Source organism: Streptopelia decaocto, assembly GCF_964273445.1.
Source record: "Streptopelia decaocto genome assembly, chromosome: 4".
In the NCBI taxonomy this organism is placed as follows: Eukaryota; Metazoa; Chordata; class Aves; order Columbiformes; family Columbidae; genus Streptopelia; species Streptopelia decaocto.
In genome coordinates, this window is record NC_138658.1 from 52,100,859 (window position 1) to 52,126,626 (window position 25,768).

The 25,768-nt window shown below is 36.9% G+C and overlaps 1 protein-coding gene across 2 annotated transcripts; it reads left to right on the forward strand.

The window, feature by feature from the left end:
* The first annotated feature begins 7,374 nt into the window (after positions 1-7,374).
* Positions 7,375-25,559, forward strand: YIPF7 (Yip1 domain family member 7). 2 transcript variants are annotated; one of them, XR_014183973.1, is made up of 7 exons: positions 7,375-7,462; positions 9,685-9,801; positions 11,104-11,270; positions 12,983-13,128; positions 17,507-17,688; positions 21,246-21,616; positions 21,651-25,559. XR_014183973.1 is itself a non-coding variant. In XM_082051878.1 (6 exons), the coding sequence occupies exons 2-6, from the start codon at positions 9,686-9,688 to the stop codon at positions 21,406-21,408; spliced, it is 774 nt and encodes a 257-aa protein (XP_081908004.1). In that variant the 5' UTR covers positions 7,375-7,462; position 9,685; the 3' UTR covers positions 21,409-25,559. The 2 variants fall into 2 exon arrangements, 1 of the variants encoding a protein (XP_081908004.1); XM_082051878.1 differs by having other exon boundaries at positions 21,246-25,559.
* Positions 25,560-25,768: the final 209 nt, after the last annotated feature.

The following is a 25,768-nucleotide window of genomic DNA, read 5'->3' on the forward strand; positions in this document are numbered from 1 at the left end:
TTCATTGACTGCCCTGTGGCTCTTTGGACAGCAAGCACAATGTTTGTTGGTGTTCTGGATTACAGAGGTCTGTATCCTAGGCCCATTTTTTTGTTCTCCCTTTTTCTCCCCACTCCAAGATCTTTTGTCTTACATAGTTGGGTCCATTCCATTCTGCTGCCCAACTGCTACCTGAGGTTAACTCTTCCTTCATATTTGGTAGTTACAAAAACAGTCAGAGTCACAATTGCATTAACCAGGAGTATTGCAGAAATGCAATACTGCAGTCATTCTGCTTCCTATGACAGGCCTCACAAAGAAATAACATTTTCTCAGAACTTGTGTTCTGCTTGGAGCAGCACAGCTTCAAAAGGTTTCTGACCAAATGTAGAAACTCCAGAGGACAGGAACAATAATACTAAGAGGTTTAGAAAGTGACTTTGCCAAAGTGTAAGAGTCTAGGTTCTTCTAGAAAAGGGAAGGCTAGCCAGCCTGTGTTTACATGGCGTGTGTGCTTGGCAATGCGGTTGCCCATGCAGAGCATATATGATGGATTTCTGTAGTGCAAATCTTAAGTTTCATATTGCTTTGCTTCCATCTCAGACACTCTCACAATCATATGATATATGTCAACACTATAATGAACAGGGGACTGCTAGGCTTTTCTCTCAAAAAAGCATCTGTGAAACCTTGCAGTGTGTTCCATACAGCAGTATCAGGAAGCTGGAGATTTGTGGGAACTCTAGTATTTCTTAAAGTTGAGAAAATCAAAGAGGACATATATATATTAGTTAATATAGCTAATTGCATTATTCAGAAAACATGACCTCATTTTAATTTCTGCATACATCTAATAGAATAAAACCTTACGTAACTCAATAGACATATCTCGCTTCTGTCTTTCCATTGATTAAATGTATGCTGTAAGATAACTTACCAGAGTAGCTGAAAGCATTAGGAACATAAATGACACTTCATTGGGTGAGATGATGCCCAGCCCAGTACTTTTCCTTCAGCAGCAGTAGCAGAAGGTGCCATTTCTGGGAGCACGCAGGACTGGCAGTGTATTCCCCTTGCCCTTGGTCCTGCCTCACTTTGCCTTCTCTCCAGCACGAATGATCTCAGCCTCCATCCCTTTCATCGTTCTTGTTGCCATTTGTTACATCCTCTTTAACTCTAGTGTCTCACGATCTCTTCTTAACTTCTTATGTACTGGAATCAAGAAAGGTGATTTAGCACTTTGTACATGTTTAAACATGAGTTCCCAATATATGGGACAGTCCTGAGGATGAAAACAGTAATTCAGCAAGGCATATGAACCATAGCTGGAGGAACAAAATCCATGTTCCTTGCTATTTCAATTAAATTCCCTCCAGACGTAGATCAGGTCATTAATCAAAATTTTAATTGCTTTTCTCTCTCATTAATATGTCTGTATTAGAAAGCTAGATCCATCCAGCTGTGGAGAAAGGACAATTAAATCTTTTTGATGGTTATTACCTAAGCAGAGTTGCAAGTAAAAAAAATGTTTCTGAGCAGAGCAGAAAGGATTGCTTATATTATACATAAGTGTTTAAGTATTCCAGAAGGACAGCTTTGAGGATTTGGGTTTTAGAACATGGTATTTTGTGAATTACAGTTTTATCCCTACTTTTTAGTTTCTATGGCAATTGAAGGATACGTGCCTTCTGTAGCATTGTGCTTAACTTTTGAGTCTATATAAGTTTCTCATGATCTAGCAATATCTATGTTGTATGACTTGTCCAGCCAGATAAATGAATGTCTCTGTTTGAAAAGTACATTATATATTTCTGGGTACTTCTTCAATCTATAGCAATAAGTAAGAACTGTTTAACAATACAATTCATGACAGGCTTTTTTGTCTTTCAGAAAGGATTTTTTTTTTTTAAAGAAATAAACTGATACACAGCAAGTGTACTGGTAAACCTTGCCATAAAACTTCTACATTTTTTCTTTTCTTAGTTATCCTAGCAAAACTGTTTTATTTTTTTTTTCTTTTTCTCCTTAACTTAATGCTAAAGTAAAGTTAATAATGAATAGTACCATTTTAGTAAGAATTTCCAAAAGCAATTCACCCATTAGAATTTTGGGCTCTGATATATGTACACTTATAGTTGTAGTATTTATTTGCTATTTATTTATTCTACCATGGATCTTTTCTATGTTGAGAGGAAAAAATTCCTCAACCCCATGTTTGTTGAACTTCAGCTTTTGGCTTTTAGCCTATGAGTTTTATCTTGTTTCTATGTCCATCTCTTATAATGCCTACTGTGATATAGCATAACAACACATAAAACCTGGGCTAAGCAAATGTTAACTGTGAAGTCTGAAAAGTTTGAAAGCATTGGGAGTGAGATTCTCTTTACAACTATCAAGTTATGAGTTCTGCTCATTCATTTTCATACTTGCTCAAATACTTTTTCTTTCGTAAACCATATATATATATATTTATTTTTTTTTTCTTCCCCTAAAATGATTCTCAGAAAACAGCTAGCATTTTTTTCACAGAATTTTCTTCACTTGAAAATAAAAGGCATGGAGAGTCTAAGCCCAAATACTTAAGATTTTACAAATTTGTAAGCAACAAGGTCTTTATCTAAGGCCTTTAATTACAGTGTAGGCTACAGCACTAATCTGTTGCTTGGATTACGACTGAGTGTACACTGTGTCACGACAAGCTTGTACCCTGGATGACCTCAGCTGGGATGAATCCTGAATTTACAGATCCCTGTCACTCCATTTTGCCATCCAACATTGTGTCAGTCTGTGGAATTTGCTTCTGGACAAATGTGGTTCATATATCTTTTTCCAATTCAAATTGGGCTGGGACCAGAAAGGGCTTATTTGCAGTGGTAGATTTTGCTGCTCAAGGGAGGAAACCCTGTGCCGCTGTCCCTTTTCTTCCTAGTAGTGACTTGCAGGATCCATGTGGCATCTGTCTGACTTTTGACGAGGTCAGGATGTACTCAGCTAAATAGAAATTCATTAGAAGGCCCAGATTAATTATTAGTTAGGGCTTTCTCTGGTGATTTAGGTTTATTTCCAAGATTTAGATTTATTTTCTCTTCTCTTTCCTCCCCTCCTGTGGAAGCAGAATAACGACAACCAGCAAAGGCTTTTACCTTATACTTTTATCCTAGTTTAACATTTCTGTCCTATGCAACTCATATATAGATATATATATATAAAATAATATGAGCAAAGCTACAATATCTCCAAAGGTCTACTGTATGTTTTACAAATCACCAGCAACTTTTTTCTGCTCTTTATCTGGCTCCAAGCCTGGCTACACTCCTCTGTACATGATTACTCTAGGTATAGAAAGGGAGCTGAAATTTTTCCTGAGAAACTCTCTAAGGATGCCAAATTCATCTATGTGTTTTTCCAAAAAGTAGAACTTACTTTCTGTAGTTAACATTCCCTTTAGGCAGCTTGTGATCCATAGATTGTTCACATAAATTGCTGAAGCTGCTCTTCTGAAACCTTTATAGTTTACAGAGCCTGTGTGTGCTTATTCTAAAGAAGTAATTACGGTTTGTCCTTAAGAGCTTTATGACCTCCACACAGAAAAAACTTTCTAGCTGAAATGTTACCAACTCTTCTGTCCCAGCCCGTTTTGGAAGAATGATATGATTACACGGGATGAGGTGTTGTAGTTTTTTTTACTCCACTAAGAGCCCTGTGAAAAGTACGTATTATGCAACACACTTCTCAACTATTTAATATCTTTATTGTGTTCATTCAAATAAGATTACATTTTATTTTCAGTCTTGTTCATAGTCATATAAGGCTTGCCACAGAACCATCATTTCTAAGAAAGGAGAACAAAAATTGTCCTAGATCTGAGGACTTTAAAATTTCATTCCCAGCTATATTGCTGGCTCAGTGAGTTTAAAAAGGTTGCCTGAAGTCTCTTTTCAATTGTAAAACAGCAACAATCCCAACTTCTTGCATAAAACACTTCACAAACTTTTGAGTAAAAGCTCTACAAAACAGTAAAAAAATGTTGTATTTTCTGTATGTTAACTTTCGTTTCACTGTTCCTGGAAAATATGTTCTATTAATTTAATGCAAGGGTAAGCTAATATAATTAGATACCTACACTTCAGACAAGTGTACTTCAAGAAAAAAAGTTTTATTTTTCTTTTCTTCCTCCTTAATCGTGATGTATTTTTATTTCAAATTGAGGTCTCCTGGAGTGTGTGGGTTGTACTTTGTATGCCTCTATATTTTGATCTCTCCACAAGAAGATTTGAAAGAAACTCCACTAGACTGACGCAACAGAAAGAATATGGGGAGAAAAAAAAAATAACATATTAATGTCATTTTTATTACAGAAAAAAACTTTATTTCCTATAGATACAGGTTATTTTGGGTTGCTTTGCTCCTTCACAAACATAAAGAACATGAATGGCCATATAAGTCAAAACAGAAAGACTTCTCTTCAGCAATGACAGGGATTGAATGCATAGGGAAGAATATTATTGTTTCAGACAAATATTTTCCTAATCTTCTACTATTACTGCTTCATGGACTTCTTGAGCTGCATACTGTTCCTATGCATTTAATAAATCTTGGTGGATTTATCTTTCATGGACTTATTCCAGATCTATATAAATATTCAACATGTATGACTGCCTTTGGTGAGGAGTTCCACAGGTCTGTCACCTATCAACCTTTTGTTTCTTTGCTTTGAACCTAATACCAACACTTTGTGGGTTTCCTTCTTCTTTCAGAAGAGTCAACAGTTTATTCCTACCCACCAGTTCATGCTACTCATAATTTTGTAAGCCACTACTAATTGTTGTTCTCTCAGCCCGAGGACTCCTTGCTGACCTGGTCATTCTTCACATGGAGCCCACCCCATACACACCTCCCCTACCCTTCTCTCAGCGTGTCACTATTCTGCTAAACACTTTCTGAGATAGGGGAGCTAGAACTGCTCATAACATTCAAGTTGCCAGTGAATCACAGATTTATACAGGGGTATAATGATGATCTCTGTTTTATTGTTGTTTCCTTTCCTAGTAATTCCTAACAATGGAATGGTGTCTTGGACTGCTAGTGGGTATTAAGAGGTAAAACTATTCATGCAGGAACCCATAACTTCTTCCTTGTTTGTTCAAGTCTAGCAAACTTGTTCAGCAGAAAAAAGAAAAACACTAAGAGCTTTGGATTTCACTTTTTTTTTGGCCTCTTACACACTCTTTGAAGACTTGTAATAGGAAAGGATTAGGGTGTTACACTAGATGTGTCTGAAGTTTATATGCATAACATCAATTTAGCAGACACTTTATATAATGTAAATAATCAATTTGGAAAAAATATTTCATAGAAGTAGGAAGTGGTATACTTCTTTACAATTAAATTTTATTATCTTCTTTAGTAACATATTTTAATAATGTCCCACTTATAAAATAATTAATGGGGCCTTTAACTGTAAGTGATTAAGCTTAAGGCTTACTGAATCAATCCTTAATGTGATTAATTTTTACATTTGAAAAAAACGATAGAATAATTATGATTTTCTCTAATGGATTCATCATAGTCATCAGTTAATGTTGAGTAACGAATATAGACTTATATAACTGATTCTGTAGCCAGAATTCTATAGTCTTTTCTGTCTTATCCCATTTAATCTTGTGGTATCCTGTTTTTTCTTTTTTTTTTTTCTAAATAAAGAAAAGTTAATTACAATTTTTTAAAATGTTTTAATGACATTTGTAAAAAAACCTGAAAATGAAAATGTAAGCTTATGAAAACTGATGATATTTCATTTTTTCCTCCTTTGTTTACTTTCCTTTTTCAGGAAAGATGGAAAAAGTTAGTAAAACAAGCCTAGCGGTTTACTTTAGAGAAAAGGTTTTAATTTTTGTAGAAATTATCATATTTTTCATCAACTCTGCTCATCTCTTTTACACTCATTGGCTTCAAGTCTCGTTTTCATTTTTGATTATTAGACCTCATTGAAATGAATTTTTCCCATATTATTAACATCCTGTCTACCTGCTAGTCAAGTAAAGTGAGGTTACATTCTGTTCTAAAGCCTTGAGGTGTAACAATTTATTTTTTTCCTTTTTTTCTCATACCTGACAGCCTTCTCTAATGTGTTGTGTCAGTGATGGACTGAACATCAGGTACCTGAGGCTTAGTCACACCTTAGCTCAGTCTACTGACTTGTACCAGTAAATATCTACTGCGTGCTCCTTCCACACCAAACTTCAGCATTTAATATTTGCCATATCTATTGTGACCATGGGCATATGTTTTTCTTAGCCCCTCTCTGATTGTTTTCAGCCATATAACTTTTTTCACCTCCAAATGGTTTGGTTAGTCTTCAAGCCTGCCCCTGAGAAAATTAATTTTCTATTTGTAGTCTTTAAGACTAGAAAGGACCTGTGCTATCTAGTTTGTAGCCTTGGATAAACAAGGGTCATGGAACACTACTGAATTAATTGCCCACCTGAACTGAAATACAGTATCTCATCTGATCATCGGATGTTCAACACAGGAAACTTGCTAGCAATGTTGGGAAACTGCTCTTTTGGTCAACTGCTGTTGTCACTGTGGAAATTTTCAAGCTTTTCTGCTCTGAGTTTGATTTTACTGTTGACTAAGAGCTTCAAGGATCTTTTTATTGTTTGTTGTCTATTTTGCCCTACAGATTTGGGTAAAATCACCCTGTGACTGTCCCTGGTTGGTAGATTTTACTTCAAAGTATCTTCTAGACAAAGTTTATAAAGCTTCTGTCCTGTAAGACACCAGTAGAAATCCTCCTCTCTTTTACAATTTCATTCGAAAGACATCAGATGGCACTTATTTAATCAGTATAATGGTTGTCCCATTAGGCAGTGATGATTCTATATTTATTGAAACAAAATCAAGTAAAATGTCTTGTATAAATATAGGTCATCAGTGGTTACCTTTCCCAACTACAGATCTTGTTAGAAAATAAATTAGGTTGAAATGAGCCAGCCACAAGGAGCAGCTCTAGGGCTCCATGTGTCCCATAGTCTGCACCATGGAAACATCTGCTAGCAAAGTACACCCAAGTAAATGTATTTACCCTGCTCATTTAACAGGTATTACTTATGGTTGAAACTTTAAAATATCTAACAGCTCTGCTCATGAGGGCTCCACCAGGACAGTTATAAATACCTACTTAAGAAAAAAGCTCTAAACTATAATCTAGATTATTGAGTTGAAATTTATAGAATAGTACTTGTTCATTTTGTCCTGCTTTCCTTGAAGATTCTGCTTATTGTTGTTAATTCTTGCTAAATGCTGGCCATGATATTGACAGGTTGTGGGTTTTTTTTCCTTCATGTGCATCTGTTCAAAGATCAAATTTAGAATCTTATAAATAGCACTAAGCTCATCTCTGCTGAAGCAAGAGGATATTTTAGGTGTTCTCCAACATGTAAACTCAACAGACTGGAGTTTTCATAAAATATCTTAAAAAGTAAGTAAACTTGCCTCCAAATTCTTTTGGAAAATAAGTATATCTTTCTACTACACAGATTGTAGCATACCTGGTTAAGTAATTATTTCATTCCAGATAGTGGCAGCAAAGAATCTTAAAGCCTTACTGGAAATGAACTATTGGGGTAGAAGTACCCACTATTTTTTTTTTTTTTTTAATATTCCATGTAAAATCTGTATTGAACAAATGCATAACTGGTATGCAATTGCAAACAAAACCACAGGACATAGCTTAGTACAATTAATTAGCATTAATTCATATTTATAGTGTTAAAAACTATTTCTCTTCTAAATTTGGAAATCCTGCATGATTGGTCAGCAGTTAAGAAAATAGTATTATATAAGTATAACTTCTACTTTGAACGCTGTAGCTAAATTAAGGAGTTGTGTCCCCACAGATTAGTCTGTTTATGGGATGCATTGTAGAAATTGCAGCATTTCAAGGTACCTGATGAAGTACTAATCTTGATAACTTTTAGCTTGTGAAGAGACATACAAAGATCTTTTCCATAAGCAGTGTGGCCTTGATAAATACAGAGATAATTGAGTGTAACCGTGAGGTGAAAAGTGTATTTTGCCAATGGCATTTGGAAAGTTGGAAAAGAGGGCAAAAGTGGAGAAAACAGGAAGTGCTAGGAGAGATTAATATCTCACATGATAATCTAAGTAAATTGGTTATCAGTCAAAAGTTACATAACTTCTCTGTGTGTTTTAGGAGTTTAACTACAGAAATGCCAGCCAAGTGGTGAAACACGTGGATACGTCTGTGCATTTACAGGCAAATCCTGCTCAGCCCTTTCCCTAAATCACTGAGAAACTTTAGATGTGAGGAGAGAGGGCTCAGGGGCATCTCCTTAGTGAATATAACTACCTGATGGGAGGGAGCAAAGATGACAAAGCCAGGTTTTTCAGAAGCCAGTTGGATACAGCCCTGAGCATCCTTCTTGATGGCCTTGCTCTGGGCAGGGGGCTGGACCGTGTGATCCCAGAGACCCCTCCAGCCTCAACCCATTGGTGGCTGGGGACTCCCTGAACCCGTGTGCTGCTCTGAGCAGGTGTAACGTCTTTGCTGCTGGTGGCTCTCGTAAAGGTAACACTGAAGTGAAACAGAGTTGGCCTTTAATCATGGGGCTGCTCTTACTCAAGCCATGGAATTGCTTGTCTTGGTAGACCTGGCAAATCTGAAGCTGTTTTCTGGATTTGTAGTCAGCCATGCTATTAATATAAGAAGCACCTAGACCAAATCTAAGAATCAATAAAATTATCTTTGCAATTTGAATTACACTACAATGCCAAAACGTATGTGATGCTTTACAGAATCAATGTGCTTCATTTCTTACATTGTTTATTTATGACTGAGACAGTCAGTCCTATCTACATGCAAGGTGTGTGAAATGGGCCCCATGTGTGCAAAATTCAAATCATTACAAAAGCAGGAGTGACCCCATACTAGGTTAGTCACAATGTAGAAAGGAAGACAGACAAGTTGTTCCTTTTTCAGTCTAATCAGTCTGTACCTATGGAGCAGAACCATAGGTCAAGAAGACTGAAAGACGTGTCTTCATTCTTGCTATATTTTTTAAACTATCCAATTGATCATGCAGTATGCATCTCTTCAAAATCATGTAGCTAACCAATGAGAACGTTTATCTGGTACTCCTAATATGCCAGCTACAGTGTTTTTAAACACAAATCACAAATTCTGTGACTGTATTTGTATTTTTCCAGTGTTTTATGGTGGTCATATATAGTGGTGCAAAGCACAAATAGCTGAAAATAATGATTTGTTTTGAAATCCAAAATACATTTAAAAACATTAAATTCTAAGCATTCAGACGTGGCCACAATTTTTCTTTAAAGAAGGAAAATGAACTGGTTAAACCAATAGTTTATTTGATATATATCTTCCAAAATTACGTAAGTTATTTTTGCTAAAACTAACAAGACAGGAAGTCTTATATACAACTTATAAATTAATATACAGTAATTAATGATAAAAGAAGATTAATTTCTCTTGTTATAAAAATAGAGAGTCCTTTTTTGTCACTTCCAAATTATCATGAGTTTCTGTGGAATGATTCTTTTGAGCTTGTGGCTTTAAGGTTTATTGTTTTCATTTCAGCGTAGGACAGTTCAAAACATAGATACTGGCTTGTTCCAAAGGCTATTTTATCAATACTTACAACATTTTTTTCCAACCAGAATGACAAATTTTGAGCAGTTTCACATCGACTTTTACCAGTCCAATTATACCATAGATGACCAGGAAGAAGGTTACAACAGTTACGGGTCTAATGAAAACCTCTGTGGAAGCAGAAAGTAAGTATGCCAAAACAACAACAACAACAAAGAGATAAATGAGAGAAATGAATGACAAAAACCATCATGCAATTGCCAAAAAAGGATTGCATAATGAATTCACTGGAAGTTTTAGTAGATGAATGCATCATAGCAGTAGCAAGACAGAAAGGATCTTATTATTTCTTTTTAGTTTGTTGGTTTTAGTTTTTTTGTGTTTTGTTTTATTTTGTTTTTTATTTTGTTTTTTTTTTTTTGTTTTTTGTTTTTTGTTTGTTTGTTTGTTTTTTAATATTTTTTAAACCTATCGGTGACTTCCTATTGGTGACTTCTGCCCCTGGAAGAGGGAAAGAAGTTCTGAGAGTTTCCCCTTAAGGAGATTTCTACCCAAGGTGGGAGGTTGGGTGTTGCTGCAACTTCCCTGTTCAGCACCTGGCGAATCTGGCTGGCCCTGGGTCTTGCAGTGGGGAACAAAGGGCAGGAGACCAGCCCAGGCCAACAGTGTTCCTCCCTGCCATGCATTTACACCTCCTGGCAAAAAATCTGTGGATGTCACTGGCTGTTACACATATATTGATTTCAATCAAATGAGAGTTCAGACTTGGTTTATGTCTTCTGGTCATAGAGAAATAAAATAATCTATAATAATAATTAGGGAATCACAGACAACACAGCAGGAAAGATCTTCCAGAGATCATCTACACTTTTCCCAAGGCAGAATTACTTATAATTATACCTTTCTTTGTAAAAGATTGTGTTCCGTGCCACTTTTATATTCACAAATGTTGCAGGTTGTTTACCTAATTGGAGTGACAGAGCTTCCTGTTAGAACTGTTGAATTTGGGGCACATAGTGCTAGTAATTCCTTAAGCTCTTTATCAGATTCAAGAAAAATAAATTATCTAAAGACACGGCTCTTTTAATAGCAGTGTAGACATACCTGACCAATGTCACCAGGATGCTTGGTGGAAAAGTCAGGAATGCCTAAATTTGTGGGTGTCCTCAGAACTCCTCAGCCCCAGCCTGGGGGCTTGTCCTCTGTCATTGCTGGACAAACACAGAAGTGGGTGTGATGAGCTGCAGCGTGCTGGCAGGCCAGCAGGAACACCGTCTGCTTTTGGTGTTGTTTGCAGTGAAGGGAATGAAAGCTGTTCTCCGCAGCTCACTACACACAGTGATCACTGTGCCCAGAAAATTTTCCAAATTCCACAAAATGAAAACAGTTGAAGATGTATACCAAGGCACACAGGCTAGCAGCTTTAAGCAGTTGTGAAGTTGCTCATTGTAGTTACTTGTTTTGCTGTGATTTTCTTTTTGTTCTAGGAGCCAAACAGAAGAGCAGCCTCCAGCCACTGCTTTTGCCCCGTCAGAAATGCTTCTGCCCTCTCAGAGCTACACGGGTCAGATTTTGCAGCCAACATACAGTCCTGACACTCTCTCTTATCTCAGTTATGCTGATGGATTTGAAGAGGAACCTCCTTTGCTAGAAGGTAAAATAAACCCATGGACGATGTGCATGGTTCCTGGGGATGCCTATGCTTTTCTTTGCTAGCTGGTGGCAATCGCTAGAGAAACTTAAGTAGAGCTGCCAAGTTTGGCTGTGCCAACTTCAGCCGACAGCCCACGGCCCCCAAACCTGCATTTTCTTATTTGAATTTGCCGTGGATTCATTTAGCCTTATGGCATATATAGCATACACTTCACTACCACTAGATGACAGCATAACAATACGTTTTGTGTTCAAGTTTCAAATATTTTTTCCACTCTCTGTTTATCCTGCATACATATTGGAAAATCTATAATTAATAAATATTACAATAATCCTTTTTGCATAACTAGTAATAAATTTAATAGTTTGAACATGCTAAATAGCTTGTTTCAGTATGAAAGAAATTGAGAAATTTCCTTTCAGCTTCAATTAGTTGATCATTCAACTGCACAAACAATATAATTCATTATGATGATTGAACCATCTCATATGCTAGTGGCTGATTTTATAGTTTACAAAATACTTGTGCTACATTAAAAAAAAACAGATAATTTCTTTTTTATTATTTCAACTTATAAAAAGAGCATATTCAGCCTGCTTTTGCATACTAGAAGGCAAGTGGGGTTTTTATTACTTAAAAGATACTACTACTGCCTTAAAAACAGCAAGTATCTGTTTGAGATAGATAACTGCTAGATTTCTATCTCTCAGACTTCCAAGCATTTAACTCCACAGGCAGTCCAGCTTGTGAAAAGGATGTTGAAATAAAACTGCTTCTGATCTGCAGGGCTTCAGAGATGTTCCTATCTGTGTACCACATAAATCTGACCAAAGACACACATTTTAATACAGAATAACTTTGTTTATATAATGTTTTGACTCAGCTCAAGGTAACAGATTTGTGGAATAAGGTAAAGACCTACTTGGCTTTACAAACAGATCTAACACATTGTCCATCTTGGTAGTTCTGGCACCCAGTTCTGAACCTAACTCTTCCCTTATGGGAGCATCTCAGGGAAGACAATTAGTCTTGCAAGCTGAAGTGAAGTTGCAAGAGAAATCTTTGCCCCAGTAAAGTTAATGGCAGATTTCCCATTGACTTTAATGAAGAAGAATTTTGTTCTGTTTCTAGGGGTCCTCAGTAACTGCTTTTTAAATGCAAAAAAAAAAAAAAAAAAAAAAGTAAAAAAGCTTATAAAGCAGTGCACAAAGTATTATTAACTTGCCTTGAAGGGAAGAATGTCATTTTTAAGTGCCTGTGGCAGATCAGGCTTAAGACACATCTCTTGTCAGATTTGCCAGAATTAAAGCATATATCTCTGTCCCTGGTGTTCTAGAATATCTTGAATTCTGCAGTTACTGTTAATTAGCATATTTTTCAACATCTAAGTTAGTGTGGCATTAGATAGATGTGTTTTAAATATAGGAAAAACAAATATTAACTCAAAAATGCCGAGGGCATTTTTTAGTTTGCTGCCTAAAATTGGATTTAATAAATTAATATTTCGATTTAGAATCAGAGCTGACTCTCAAATATACTGGATATATAGCAGGGACAGCATATTCCTGCTACAGAATGCATCATCCTACAATGTCATCTTCATTAAAGCAATTAATTTTGTTGCTTGTTTTGGGTTTGTGGCATCAAATGGGTTTCTGTGAAAGTGTTGTTTTCTTGTGAGCAATTAACTATCCCGGAATTTCTCGTTGCAGAACTTGGGATCAATTTTGAGCATATATGGCAAAAAACGTTAACAGTTCTAAATCCAATGAAGCCTGCAGATGGCAGCATTATGAATGAGACAGACCTCACCGGACCTATGGTCTTCTGTTTGGCCCTTGGAGCAACATTGCTGCTGGTTGGTTGTGGTAGAAATCTTAAGGGATTTCTTTTGTAACAAGTTAATACCGGGGTGATAATGCATGTGAAGTTGCAGAAAATGTAGTGTGGGCATAGAATGAGTAAATTGCTACCATTCATTCTGAGGTTATATATTAAAAAGTCTCTTTGCTTTGAAAGTATCTGCATAAAGTTTAAATGTAATGTAGATGTAATAGAGGTGAAGTGACGTGTTACTTCCAGTGGAAATAAAAGACCACACCATTTTTGGGGGCGAGATTTGATATGAACAAAGAACAGATCTGTGCAGTGTATATCCTGAGTAGGCTCTGAACACCCAAAGCACAGGAGTGTGCAGTAGGTAAGGACCTAACAAGGAGGCTTTAAAGGAGGGAAGAAAAAGGCATAGCAGACCAGCCCAGCTTTTCTACAGTTCTTGTTGCTGTTCTGAAATTATCTTCTCTCAATGTTATTTTGGAAACTGCAAAGTTATTAAAAACAAAAAACAAACAAAACAATACCAAAAAACTATAATAATTCAAAAAAGAAAATGGAAACAGCCTTGTCCCTCCTGCTCACGTTTGCAGTACGGTCCTATAAATTTTACTAGTGCTTTCTTAATTTATATTATTCTTCTACATCATCTGTGTTTAACCTTTTTCCTCTTTATGAATATAGCTTTCCTACAGGAGAAAAGGTGAACAGGGTTTGTGCAGTACTCTAAATTCATCTATTTATCACTGACAACAGGGGCTCTACAGTGCTGCTGAAGTACAGCTCTGATTGTTGGCAGCAATTCATCAGGCAAGGATAAGGTGGGACCATTCTGGGAAGGGCTTTACGGCTCTAGCAGTGAGGTGAGAGAAATGGGACTCTAATTCTCCATTTCCTCTGTGATAAATAGTGCTGAATCAGAAGATTCTTGCAAGTTCTTATGCAATTTACTGTCAGTGCAATACCTTGAATGTGCAAACTGCAATATAAATGGCAAATATGATTATTATTTATGTCCCTATAAATATAAAAGTCTCTTAAAAGGATGGAAAAGACAGGAGGAAGGGGAATAAAAGGAAAAGCACATGGGAAACTAGAGAAGACAAGCTATTTTCCACCTAAAGAAAAAAAGGTACGAGGAGAATAAAAGGAAAACTGACTTTAATTGGGAAAATGGAAGACAAGGTAGAAGAAAGAAATAATTTTTTAAAAAAAATGTTACTGTTGATTTTGCTCCCTGGATAGCCAACAATTATACTGAATATTAAACTACTAATATTGAAACAAAGTACTTTAATTACTATATTTGTTCTGGGATATTAGTCATTTTACACGTCCTTAGAAAAACAACTATTTTCAGTGCTCCAGTTGTAGGCCAGCAGAACTCCTCTGGTACAATCTAATGTTTTTTTGTGTCACAGCTTCATGGCAATATGTTTATGGGATTTCCATGGGCCACCTTATAAATTCAGGCTGCTCATTCTATCTCTGATACATTTGAATACTAAAGTGTCTCTTCAGCTATGTAAGCTGTGATATCCTTCTGTACTTGAGTAATTATCTTCTAATAGCACCAGGAACATTATTTGCTTGAGAGCTTGTTTCCAAAAATAATTTATAAATTTTATTAAGTTCCAGCTTTTTAACTATGGAAAAATATGCAAAGATATTCTTCAAATGATAGCAGTTCTTTCAGAGTAGAGAGAAAAAGAGGAAAGGGTTGTTAGCCTGGCAGCAGGACTTGATCTTCCTCATACTGGCATAAAGAGGGCAGCTCCGCTGCAGACAGAAAAACAACAACAGTGTGAAAGTTAGCAGAAGCCTGAGCCTCAGCTGCTTTGCATTTTACAGTCGTACGTACAAAATCAGACTTCCTCATCCGCTTAAACTAAGGATAGTAGAACCCACTCTAGGCAGATGCAAACAAGCACACAAAGTCTGACTTTCTTCTAACCTTGTTCCTTCCGCAGGACAAATTTAGCTTTTTCAATTCATCGAAGCCTGCCAGACTAATCAAGCCTGATTCTGGTTTTGCTTGCATCACTATGAATTGAGTGTATTTCCGCATGTGTGAGTCAATATACTTACATATGTTAAGAAAGGCTAGAATTGGAACCAGCATGTTCAGCTGCTTTTTTTCTCTCATTCCCCTGCACCACAAATCAAACATTTCGCCAAGCAGAGATTTCGGTTAGCTGCTAGTGCTGGTGCTCCCTTCATCTCTGTCTCAGTAATTCCTAATCTTAAATTAAGCTGCTAAATAGTGCTGTGTGGAATGATCAAGTACACTGAAACAAAGAGATTAAACATTTGCCCCAAACCATTGTGGATGTTAAACTTACTACAAATCTTTAATAAGTGAAATTGTAATTGATAATCTGAGCTAGTATTGCTCTTTCATGCTATCTCTAGCTATCATTAATTGTATTTGGTGAAGCAATTTTTCCTGATTATTTTATACCAGTAGTATGCAAAGGCCAGCAAAGGACTGTGTACTGAAACAGGAAGATTTCTGATGCTGTTAGTTCAGGAATAGATTATTCTTTCATGGTGGAACATGGTGGCAGGGAAAAGGCCAACACTCGGGATGTTGCAAGGACATAGGTAACGTGCCTGTACCTGACCTAACTTTTAGGCCTGGAATCAGAGAAGAGCTCAGCAGTGAGCCAGGTCAAGCTGAAAACAGGATGACAGTGCTGATGTAGATTCAGGGCTTATTAACTGGGACTGCCTTTCACACACAAGCATGCACTGCTCTCCAGCTGGAGCTGATGAGCTGTCACCAGCCCACAACATTAGGACATTAAGGTTCTATCATCCCTAGATTAAGCTCCCTCTGCTGTGTTGCTTTATATCTGTCCAGCTCAAACACCACTGGCAGTCATCAGCTTCCACCCAAATGGATGCAGGAAGAAGGGGCAGAGGAGGGTTCTCAAGGTTTTTTTTACTGGACATTTTAGTAAAATGTATGGATAAGTAAAGTGGGAGGTTTTCTCAATCTTCCTTAGCCATCATGAAAGAGATACTCGTGAATATTGCAAGCCATAAAAAAAGTTTCAATGATGTTTTCACTTTATCCATTTCAAGAGAATCCAACCACAAGCTACAAAATTTTCAGGAAACTGAGATCCTTTATTAGTTTTGATTCTCATGTGGTTTATCATATGCAATATATAATGTGTGCAACATATAGATGTATGTTCATGCACAAACACACTTGTGTTTTAAGTATGTATACATGTATTGTTATGTGTTAGGAAGGTGATGTGTGTGGCACTTCATTTGAGAAGATTATTCTATGGTCCTAAGTTAAGGGTTGAGTCCCCAGTTTGAGCTTTCTCCTTCATATGCATGTTATCGTTAAGATACAGAGTCCCAAGACAAAGGAAAAACAAAAACATCTTCATCCCAGTCACTGTTTATTTCTGATGTACGAATGTTTATTTCTGGTGTACAAATGTGAAAATGACAGTATTGTGTGGCAAACATTCAGTATTTCATTTGTTTAAAGCTTGAAGAGAGAAAAAAAAATTAACAGGCTTTTGTGAATGTTCATTTCTGGGAGTGAACAATGCCCTCATGCCTGGAGGTGATCCTTCAAAATGATGGCAGGAGATGAAGAAATCAGTGGTGCTGTGGCTACTGTTGCCTGTTGTACTAGCTTTGTGTGTAAATTAGAAAACATCAGGCTCCAGGCTGTCAGGCTGGTACCTTTCGCAGGCACTAAATTCACACAAAGGAATAAAACTTGGAAGAAAAAAAAGTGTGGGTTTGTTTTTTTTTTTCATTCATTGGAATGAAAAAAGAACACAAGCTGACAGTTACTGCTCAGGTTTATTTTGAAATGAACATGTTGTATAGATCTAAGCACAGAGATGTGCCTTTCTCATGGTAGTCAAGAGAAAGAATGAGCACATTCACCCTGAAAAAACAGCATACTTTCCGTAAAGTTGTACTAGTTTTTTGCAAGCCTGCTTAAAGCTGAAGGTTTGTAATAAAATGTGAAACATCATTTTACTTAGAGCACTTTTCCACAGCCCCATATAAACCTAGTAGAAAGATGTTTCCTGGCACTAAAATGTGCTTTCCATTACTTCTCAGGTTGTTACAACTTAGACCTTCCCAAGTCTGTCCAACCAATTCCCATCCTGTTCAGCACCCAATTTCATTAAGAGTGAGAATAACTTTGAATTAGCAACAAGCACATTCTCATAATTGTACCTTGGAGATTTTTGATGCAAAAATCTCCCCAAAATCATGGTTTACAATCTAACCGATGTAGGTGAAGTGGAGAGTGTCAACAAGAAAAAGTAACAAAGCTAGTGCTTGCCTTCTCTCTTCTCCCATTGCTTTGTGATCACTTGCTCACTTCCGACACTTCATGCTACTTATATTTATTCCAGGCAGGAAAAGTTCATTTCGGCTATGTGTATGGCATGAGCGCCATTGGGTGCCTTGCCATGCATGCCCTGCTGAACCTGATGAGCGTCCCAGGAGTCTCACATGGGTGTGTTGCAAGTGTCTTGGGCTATTGCCTGCTGCCCATGGTGATCCTGTCCTCTTCTGCTGTCATCTTCTCACTACAGTAAGTACCAGTGTATGGCAACAGGTATCATATGGAGGATATTAAGTCAGGAGTCTAGTGTTACGCTAAACACTTTGTAAATTCTTATGTAGTGAATTGTGGCATTGGAAACTGTGAAGAAAAACACCATTTTGTTTGTTGTGTTTGGGTGGAAATTGACAAAACTGAACTGTGTGTGAGAGGGGTCATATATATTCATTTTAGCATGAGTTCTTAATTCCCTTGTTTCTCACTTGGACTGAGAGTGGCTTTGATTTTTACAGCAGCCTTAAATGTGATTTTCGTTTTGCAGATCAAACAGTGGTCAAACTCAGTTATCAATTTTAAAAGCGACACCCAGATTTTGGTTTTATATAGCTGGTTCTGCTGTTCCCTTTTTGTTCACAGTATCAGGTTCCCATCCTTATATTTCCTTTCCTTCTGTAGACCAGCTTCTGTGTGACAGAATGAAATAATCAGTCAACCCTTGTTTGACTTGGAGCACTAGAACAAGGGTTTAAGATGTAGTAGACTTGTATAGTCTGAGGTATAGTTATGATGTAATTGCAAACCTGAAATTAGCTTTGAAAATCTTGAAAAACCAAATGTGTGGTGGCAAATGTATCTGTGTTTGTGGGTGGGTGTTCAGTAATATACTTATGAATAGGGAATTTGTATGTAAGCCTCTCCTTCCTCCTCATTCTGTAAGCCTTTTGAGATACAGACTGTGTTTACCTCCCTGTTCACATACAGCAAAGTACAAGGAAGCTCCAGGTCTTGCCTGAAGGCCTTGAGCAGTACTTTTATCCACCATTAACATGTTATTAATCATGATCCCTCTCCTTAGTCTTTGTTGTTCATTCACATTTTTAAACTCTCCAATCTGTAAAGTATAGGACTTGGCAGCTGATGAATAAGAAAATGCCCCTGCTTTTTTCCTTTGGAAAAGCAGCAATTTTATGAATGTGTTTATTATTTTTTAAGGAAATTATATAGTAGGATCAAGATTTTGGCACAATCCTTGTTGCACGTTTCAGTGGAGTGATGATGGTTTAGTCTGATCATATTCCATGTATTAAAGTGTTTCTGAGCTGTCCTTGATGAGATGAACAGTAGAGACACTGAAGAAGCTGTTTGTCATCTGTTCTCCTACACTTCCCATATTTTCTTGATTAACCTGTTTAATAATCCACCCTAATAAAAGGTGAAGACGTGTAATTGCAGTACAGATGGGGCAAACTCCAAACCAGCTGTTACAATGGTGCAGAGTACTGTTGGCTTTACAAGGAATACTCAATCACACACTGCACGTTTGTAAAATGCTGTGAATTTACAGAAAACACATATTTTGAAAATCTTGAAATATTATATTGTGATAGCATTTACAAATTTAAACCATTGGTTAACTATTACAAACATGCTATTAAAATTAAGTGGCAACTTTTAAATCCAGCATACATTTCAATATTTTTAATTTTAAAACTTATTTAAAATGGCAAAGACAGCAATACATTAACATTTTTTTTCCTAGTATTTGTAAAAATGTTATTTCTGTCCATTTCAAATTATAAAGAACAGAGTGGTCAAGCCATATCCTTGACCAAACAGTGAAGGAAAGAGTGTAAGAATGGAGAAAGGAGTTCCTTTACCCAGCTGATGCAGATGATGTGACATTTGCCCTTCTCACATACTTGAGGATTTGGCCCTGATGGACATGCCAGACACAAGCTCTCTGCTAAAGCCGGACCATTCCTTTTGGCAGTAACATGCTGTTAGATCAAGGACCGAATTTATAAAAGCACAGAAATTTCTCTTGGCTCTGATATGTTTAATGTCACCTTTCCATCCTGCTCACTGCCAATCCTGAAACAAACCATGAGAGACCATTGAACTTCAATGCCAGCCAGAGCAGCCACATCTCTAAATTGTACCACCTTGTAAGAGCCCCCTAAAGAGTCGTTATACAGGCTGAAAATTGTCATCACACAGTATGTTCCTGTTATGTCCCACTCCTCTGCCAGCAAGGGTACCTGCTCAAAGAGCCACCTATACCAGCTGTGAACTTTTGGCTAGCTGTTGGAAGTGAGTGTCTTAGCATCTCCACTTGGAGCAGGAACTTGGTTCACAGAGCCCTGTGTAATTTCCTTGAATGCTACTGTATAGGTTTAAACGAACATTTAAACTGAGAACATTAAATCACACAGTCCTTAATGTTTGATATCCAATCAGTTGACGTTGCAATGTAGTGTTGAGGCCCCTTAAAATTAATTCTCTCCTTTCTCCCCCAAAGTCCCAAGACCTGAGAACACCAAGTACCTTAATTGGCCTGGAGGCTGGATTGCCGAGGAATGAACTGTTTTATGTGTTGTGATTGCATTAAATAGACTAAGTCAATTAAATAAGGAGAGATCTTGATTTAATTGCAATAATAATATTAGTAGAGTTTATTTCTGATAAATGGACCTAAGTAAGTATTTGTAGTCTGTTTCTCACGGTTCTGTTTTGCTGGTAGTTTGGAAGAGCAGGACACCAGGAAGTCCTTTAGCAAATGACAGAGGGTCATTCATTCTCAAAGTCCTTGAGAATGACACAGTGAAACTATACAGTGCAACCAATCTCATCATGTACATCACCAGTGTATTATGCACTTTATCTCATACATTTTACAGAAGCAGGCTGCAAACACAGAGTGCAAATAAAACATACGTGAAATGTTATTTATTGGCAAGATTTTGTTGCTACAGGGTTTAATAGTGGGCTCTCTGTAATCTGCAGGAATATTTCAGTGGGCTTTTGACCATAGTCCAATAATCATCAGCTCTCCAGGCCACCCTGAGCCTGAGAGGTGGCAGAATGGAACTTCAGAAGGACTCAGCTGTCAATGAGGGGCAGTGAGGAAAGCCACCATCCTTTGGGTGTGTAGAGAAGGATGCAAGGATGACCAAAATATTTATCTTCAGTAGTTCTTCTCTCATCCCTTACTTTCTACTCAATGTGTACTCTTTTTTAAAAGACCCGTTGAGCTTTCTCCTGGGAGGCAGTCAACATCTTCCTGCATAGTCAGTTGAGATAGGATTCTTTGAGTCTCATTGCCTCTCCTCAGAATCCAAGGCATACTTAAAACTCATACCATGTGTTACAAAAACACATCTCCTCCAGGCCACCAGGCTGCCTAATGGAAGAGTAGATCTGTAGTATCATTTTAGATCCTAACAACTTCTACAAGATGATTTGGGCTGCAATAGGACCTTTGCTAACTTTAAAATTAAACTTCAGCTGCTGCGTCTGCTGGAACCCCAGAAGATTTAATTGGAAATGCAGTTGTCCTTTTAGCAGTACTCCTAATGAAGCTGCTGCTTTTATCCATGCTGAAGAAATTACCATTTTGTTTCCTGTTACTATTTTAATTTGTTTTGCAGGCTTGACTTTCATTATGTCAGTCAGTCCCTGGTTCTTCCAGTAACGGTTACCTTATCAGTAACAAGGTGATAGACATGAACTTGAGTTTGATAAGATTTGATGCTACATTTACTAACAATGGGACTCTGTTGTGTTTCTTTTTTTTTTCTTCCTCCTAGAGGCATCCTGGGAACTTCGTTAGCTCTGTTTATTATTGGATGGTGCAGTTTGTCAGCCTCCAAAATTTTTACCTCTGCATTGGCTATGGAAGGACAGCAACTTCTTATTGCATACCCGTGTGCTTTACTTTATGGACTTTTTGCACTTCTAACTGTATTCTGAGATGTATTTTCAGGTAGACCTATTACAGCATGTTTATGGTTGTTGGACAGGCATGGGGTTATTTACTTATTTTTAGATTGCCTAGGATTACATTAAGTTCCATTAACAAAATTAGATTATATGGCTTACCTTTTATTTGCCTAATGGCTGATAATGAAATAAAAAATCAGGCTAACAGGTAGATGACTGCAATAACGGTGGTTTAAAAGTCTAACAGCTTAAAGAAAAACATTTGTATTGAGAAGGTAGCAAAAGTGAAAAAAAAATAAATAAATGATCATTAAAAATATATTTTTTGATTGTTTAATATATAATACATGTACCAGAGAGTAACTGGAAAGCAATATTGTAAATAACAAATCTAGTAAATCAAGTGAAAATGATTTTGTTTCCAAAAAAGTACTTTGCCATCTCATATGATTACTAATTAATATCCAGAATTTATGTGTGTGTATTTGTGGGTTTTTTAACAGAAGACTGAGTGGCCCGGAGTTGTGATGTTGAAGAATTATCCAAGAACAGGTTGCTGCAACAGAGGGCAGAAACTAGAAATGTCATCTTGAGTTTGTTTGTTGTTGTTTTGTTTATTTGCTTGTGTTTTTTTCTTTTTTTTTTTCCAAGAGGTGTTGCTGTCCAAAACACTATGTACTCTTTGTAATGTACAGTAGTATTAGATTTTAAAATAGCCACTAAACCACTGCCTGCTGTCACTGCAGAAAAGCACCACACAAAGCAAAGGCAACTCCTAAAAATGTTTCCTGAAAGGCAGAACTGCGTTTGAGCAAGCAAAATACAAATCTCCACAATTTTATCTGTCCTCCAAAAAATCTATTCACTGCTTTTAGTTTTACAGGAACCTAACATTTTTATAATAGCAAAGAAGCACAGAATGCAAAAGACGATGTTTCAAAATATAATATTAGAAGCATCAAGCCATCAAGAGGAAATGGAGATGTGTGTGCAGTCATAACAAGAGCAAAATCCAGTAAGCAGCGGTAGAAAAAATGAATGCAGCTGTAGAAAGGGCTAGGGAAAAGAAATAGATGAAATAAAGGGAAATGTGAAGGAAATAAATGGCAGCAGATTATTTCAGTGGTGTTTTAGGATGTCTTCCTTCTTGATGAGTGTTTTAATGATCTTGATTATCTTCCAATTTATTCACTATTTTGAACTGTTAAGTGAAATGCCTAGAAAATATTTCTCTCTCTAGACACAGGACCAATGATTCTGTGAGAGAGGGTCCTGATACTGCAAACACTTACGCAGAAGCTTAGCATGGTGAATGTGCTGAAGAAAAAATAAAATTGTCTTCCTAATCCTTTTCAAGTCAGAGGTAAATTAGATGATTGGGTTGTCCTCAAGCTAGTGATTCTGTTTCTGAATTGAAAGAGCCTTTGGTAAAAATATTTCCCATCACTGACATATTTGGTTTTTGAAGAACTCTTGTGCAAACTGTTCTGGAATTCATTTTACTGAACTCCCCTTCAGACTAGGGATCAGAAGAAGTAAAAAAAAAAGGTAGTGTGTACTTAGCCAATTCCTTAAAATAATCAAACTCATTTATGGAAAAATACTTGGTGCATGTATTGATTTCTTTGTTGCAAGGCTAGGAACACAGTCACAGAGAGGCAAAGTTGGAGTCATGACCTCAGAATAAACTGTGGCTGTAACTAGGCAGGATCCAGTTGCATTTAAGTGGGAAGTGTGTGAATTTGGAAGATCAGCATTTGCAAGCATGAGAGGTTTGGCCCTGCTGTATCAGGGAGTAAATTTTGCACTAATGAAGCACAGATAAACATGTCAAGTGACTCCAGGGTGCAGTTAGAAAATCAGGCAGTTTGATTTACCATGCAACAATAGCATTCTTGTGTCTGAATAGGGAAAGATTCATATGGTTGCATTTCTTCTGAAGTTCAGAAAAGATGGTTTAGAAACATTTAGGTCCATTTTTGTTCTACACTTCCTATTGTCATTCATACTACCTAAAACAAGTATAAAATGGCTTTATTCTTCAGCACTTTGTATTCATTTTCATCCTGATCTGCATAATACAAATGGCAGGGGAACCAGTGAATCAAGCCATCAATTTGTCTTTTGATGTCATAGACAAGTGAAATTACTTATGGGGAAAACGAACAACTTGAATTTTTGCCACAACATTTACAAAGCAAATGCTAGTCTACTTACAGTTTTATATTTATTCTCTCAGAATTTAGAACTTTTTTCTTTTCTTCACTGAGATGCATCATCATTGTTTTGAATGCTAACTTCTTAATTTCAATAACTTCCCTTGCTTTACTGTTTAGCCATGCTTGATTTCCTTTTACCTGTTCCCAAGGGATTTCCAGCATATGATATGCACTGGTGTTGTGCTCCCAGTATGGTGTCCTTCAGGGATCTCTATGATACCTGTGAGGATTTAAATCTCTTAGCCATCCTTCTTTGTCTTCTTTTAAGAGAGAGTCCTCATTTTTACATAGCTCTCCTTTCTGAAGATCAGCACAGCCGTAGTGATGCTTTTGGACCTATTATTCTGTGTATTTCCTGAATCTAAAAATACTATGGTCACTATTATAAGGAATTACTTCCTCAAAAATAAATACTATTTTGGTCTAAGATCAGTTCGAAACTTGTATATTCAGTAATATACTCTCGTTCTGCCTCTCTGGATAGGCCTTCTGAACACCATCTAGCTTTTCTGTATTGTCTCTTGTCTGGTCCATTGTATTTCACTCCCTCACATCATTCCATGAAAGTTTAAATACAAGTCTGGCAAGCTGTTACATTTTACTTCCCAAAGAGAGGATTATAAAATAGCAATGGGTCATGGACCTATTTTTAATTCATGCTTCTCAACCCTAAGATTAAAAAAAAAAAAATAAAAAAAATCATGAGACTTAAACATAAGCTTCAAAGCAAAAGGGAGAAAAAAAACATGGTCTTGGAGGGTACAAGTTTCTAATCAGTCTTTGTTTTCTTGATTTTTATAGCACACACATGGAAGCTCAATTCTGAATGTGCATTCACATACAAAAATGGGCACTTATTTAATTCCTTTCTGTTATTTTGAATGGTGATACCAGTGTTGGACACAGGCAGTATAGGAGACGTATAGGAGATAAAGTGCTTGCCTGTCCTCCACTGCACTTCTTGTGTGCCAGATGTACTCAAGGTCACCCACAGAAACCAGCTTGCTGCATTCTGCTCTGGTCTAAATATTTTGCTGTTCTATTGCAATAAAATGCAGGAGACTATGAAAGTGAACATATTCTGAGCAAGAGAACACTATGGCATGAGTTGGAGTATGCAATGATGATAAAATGGTTATCTGAACAGCAGCTGCTGGCAAAATGTCAGGTTGCGTCCAGAGACCTGCTCTCCTTGGCGAGCCAGGGGCCATATTTGTACTACCAAGGTTCTACTATTTATCAAAAATCATAGTGTCACATGTCTTATTGAAAAGGTTATAATACAGGCCTTGGATAGTTTAGCTGTTGGTAAACTAAGCTGAGGATTAAAAGCTGCTGACACATTGAATTGGACACATATTGTGCTTGTAGCTCAGTTAGCAAAGGGTAATATTTTCCTGTTTTTTAGCATGGAATCCACAGAAAGCTTATATACAAAAGGAGTGAAACTGATTTCATGACTGCATTGTTCATGCCATTTGAGAATGAGACATGACAGCTCTGTCTTGTCTTAGACCTCTCTTGCCACCATGTTTATTTCAGCTCTTTGCTAAATGGCCAACTTCAGGTGTTGGCATTTTCTGTCAACTGAACAATCTTTAGTGAATTTTGCAGTAAAGTTGAATTACTGACCTTTATTTGTATCAATAATGGGCATAAGTGAAGCAAGAATTCAATGAATTTTGTCTGTTTAAAATTTCTTTTTCCTCCCTTATTGTCAAGAGCATATTTAGTGGTCAGGCTGTTGTGGGTTTGTTTATGCGTGGTAGCCAAAAATATACGTATATATGATATACATATATATGATATACATATGTAAAAGTAAAAATATACATAAATATGATCGGTTGCAAGACACTGGGGCTGCAACAAGTTCTGGGCAGTACACCACCACTTTTTGAAGGCAAAACATTAGCAATCTGGTGACCCAGGCTGGGAGATGCTATATATAATTTGAAAGAAATCGGCAATTGTGGCATCTGATGAATCTTATGAAGAGTCACTGCACATAATGGTAAAGCTCACAGTGACATGATGCATTTGGTAGTTTATGTGTTTTCTGACAGACAACAAAAGGCTACTGGATTACCAAGTAGTGGGTTACTGCAGCATAATGGCTACAAAAATGAACTGAATAATTAGTGTCAACTTGCATAGGTCATTGTAATATG

Excerpts from the sequence above, each read along its gene's own strand:
- YIPF7 (XM_082051878.1), top strand. The coding sequence starts at position 9,686 with ATGACAAATTTTGAGCAGTTTCACATCGACTTTTACCAGTCCAATTAT. Across the intron at positions 9,802-11,103 it reads AACCTCTGTGGAAGCAGAAA|GAGCCAAACAGAAGAGCAGC; the intron begins GTAAGTATGCCA and ends TTTTTGTTCTAG. Across the intron at positions 11,271-12,982 it reads GGAACCTCCTTTGCTAGAAG|AACTTGGGATCAATTTTGAG; the intron begins GTAAAATAAACC and ends TTCTCGTTGCAG.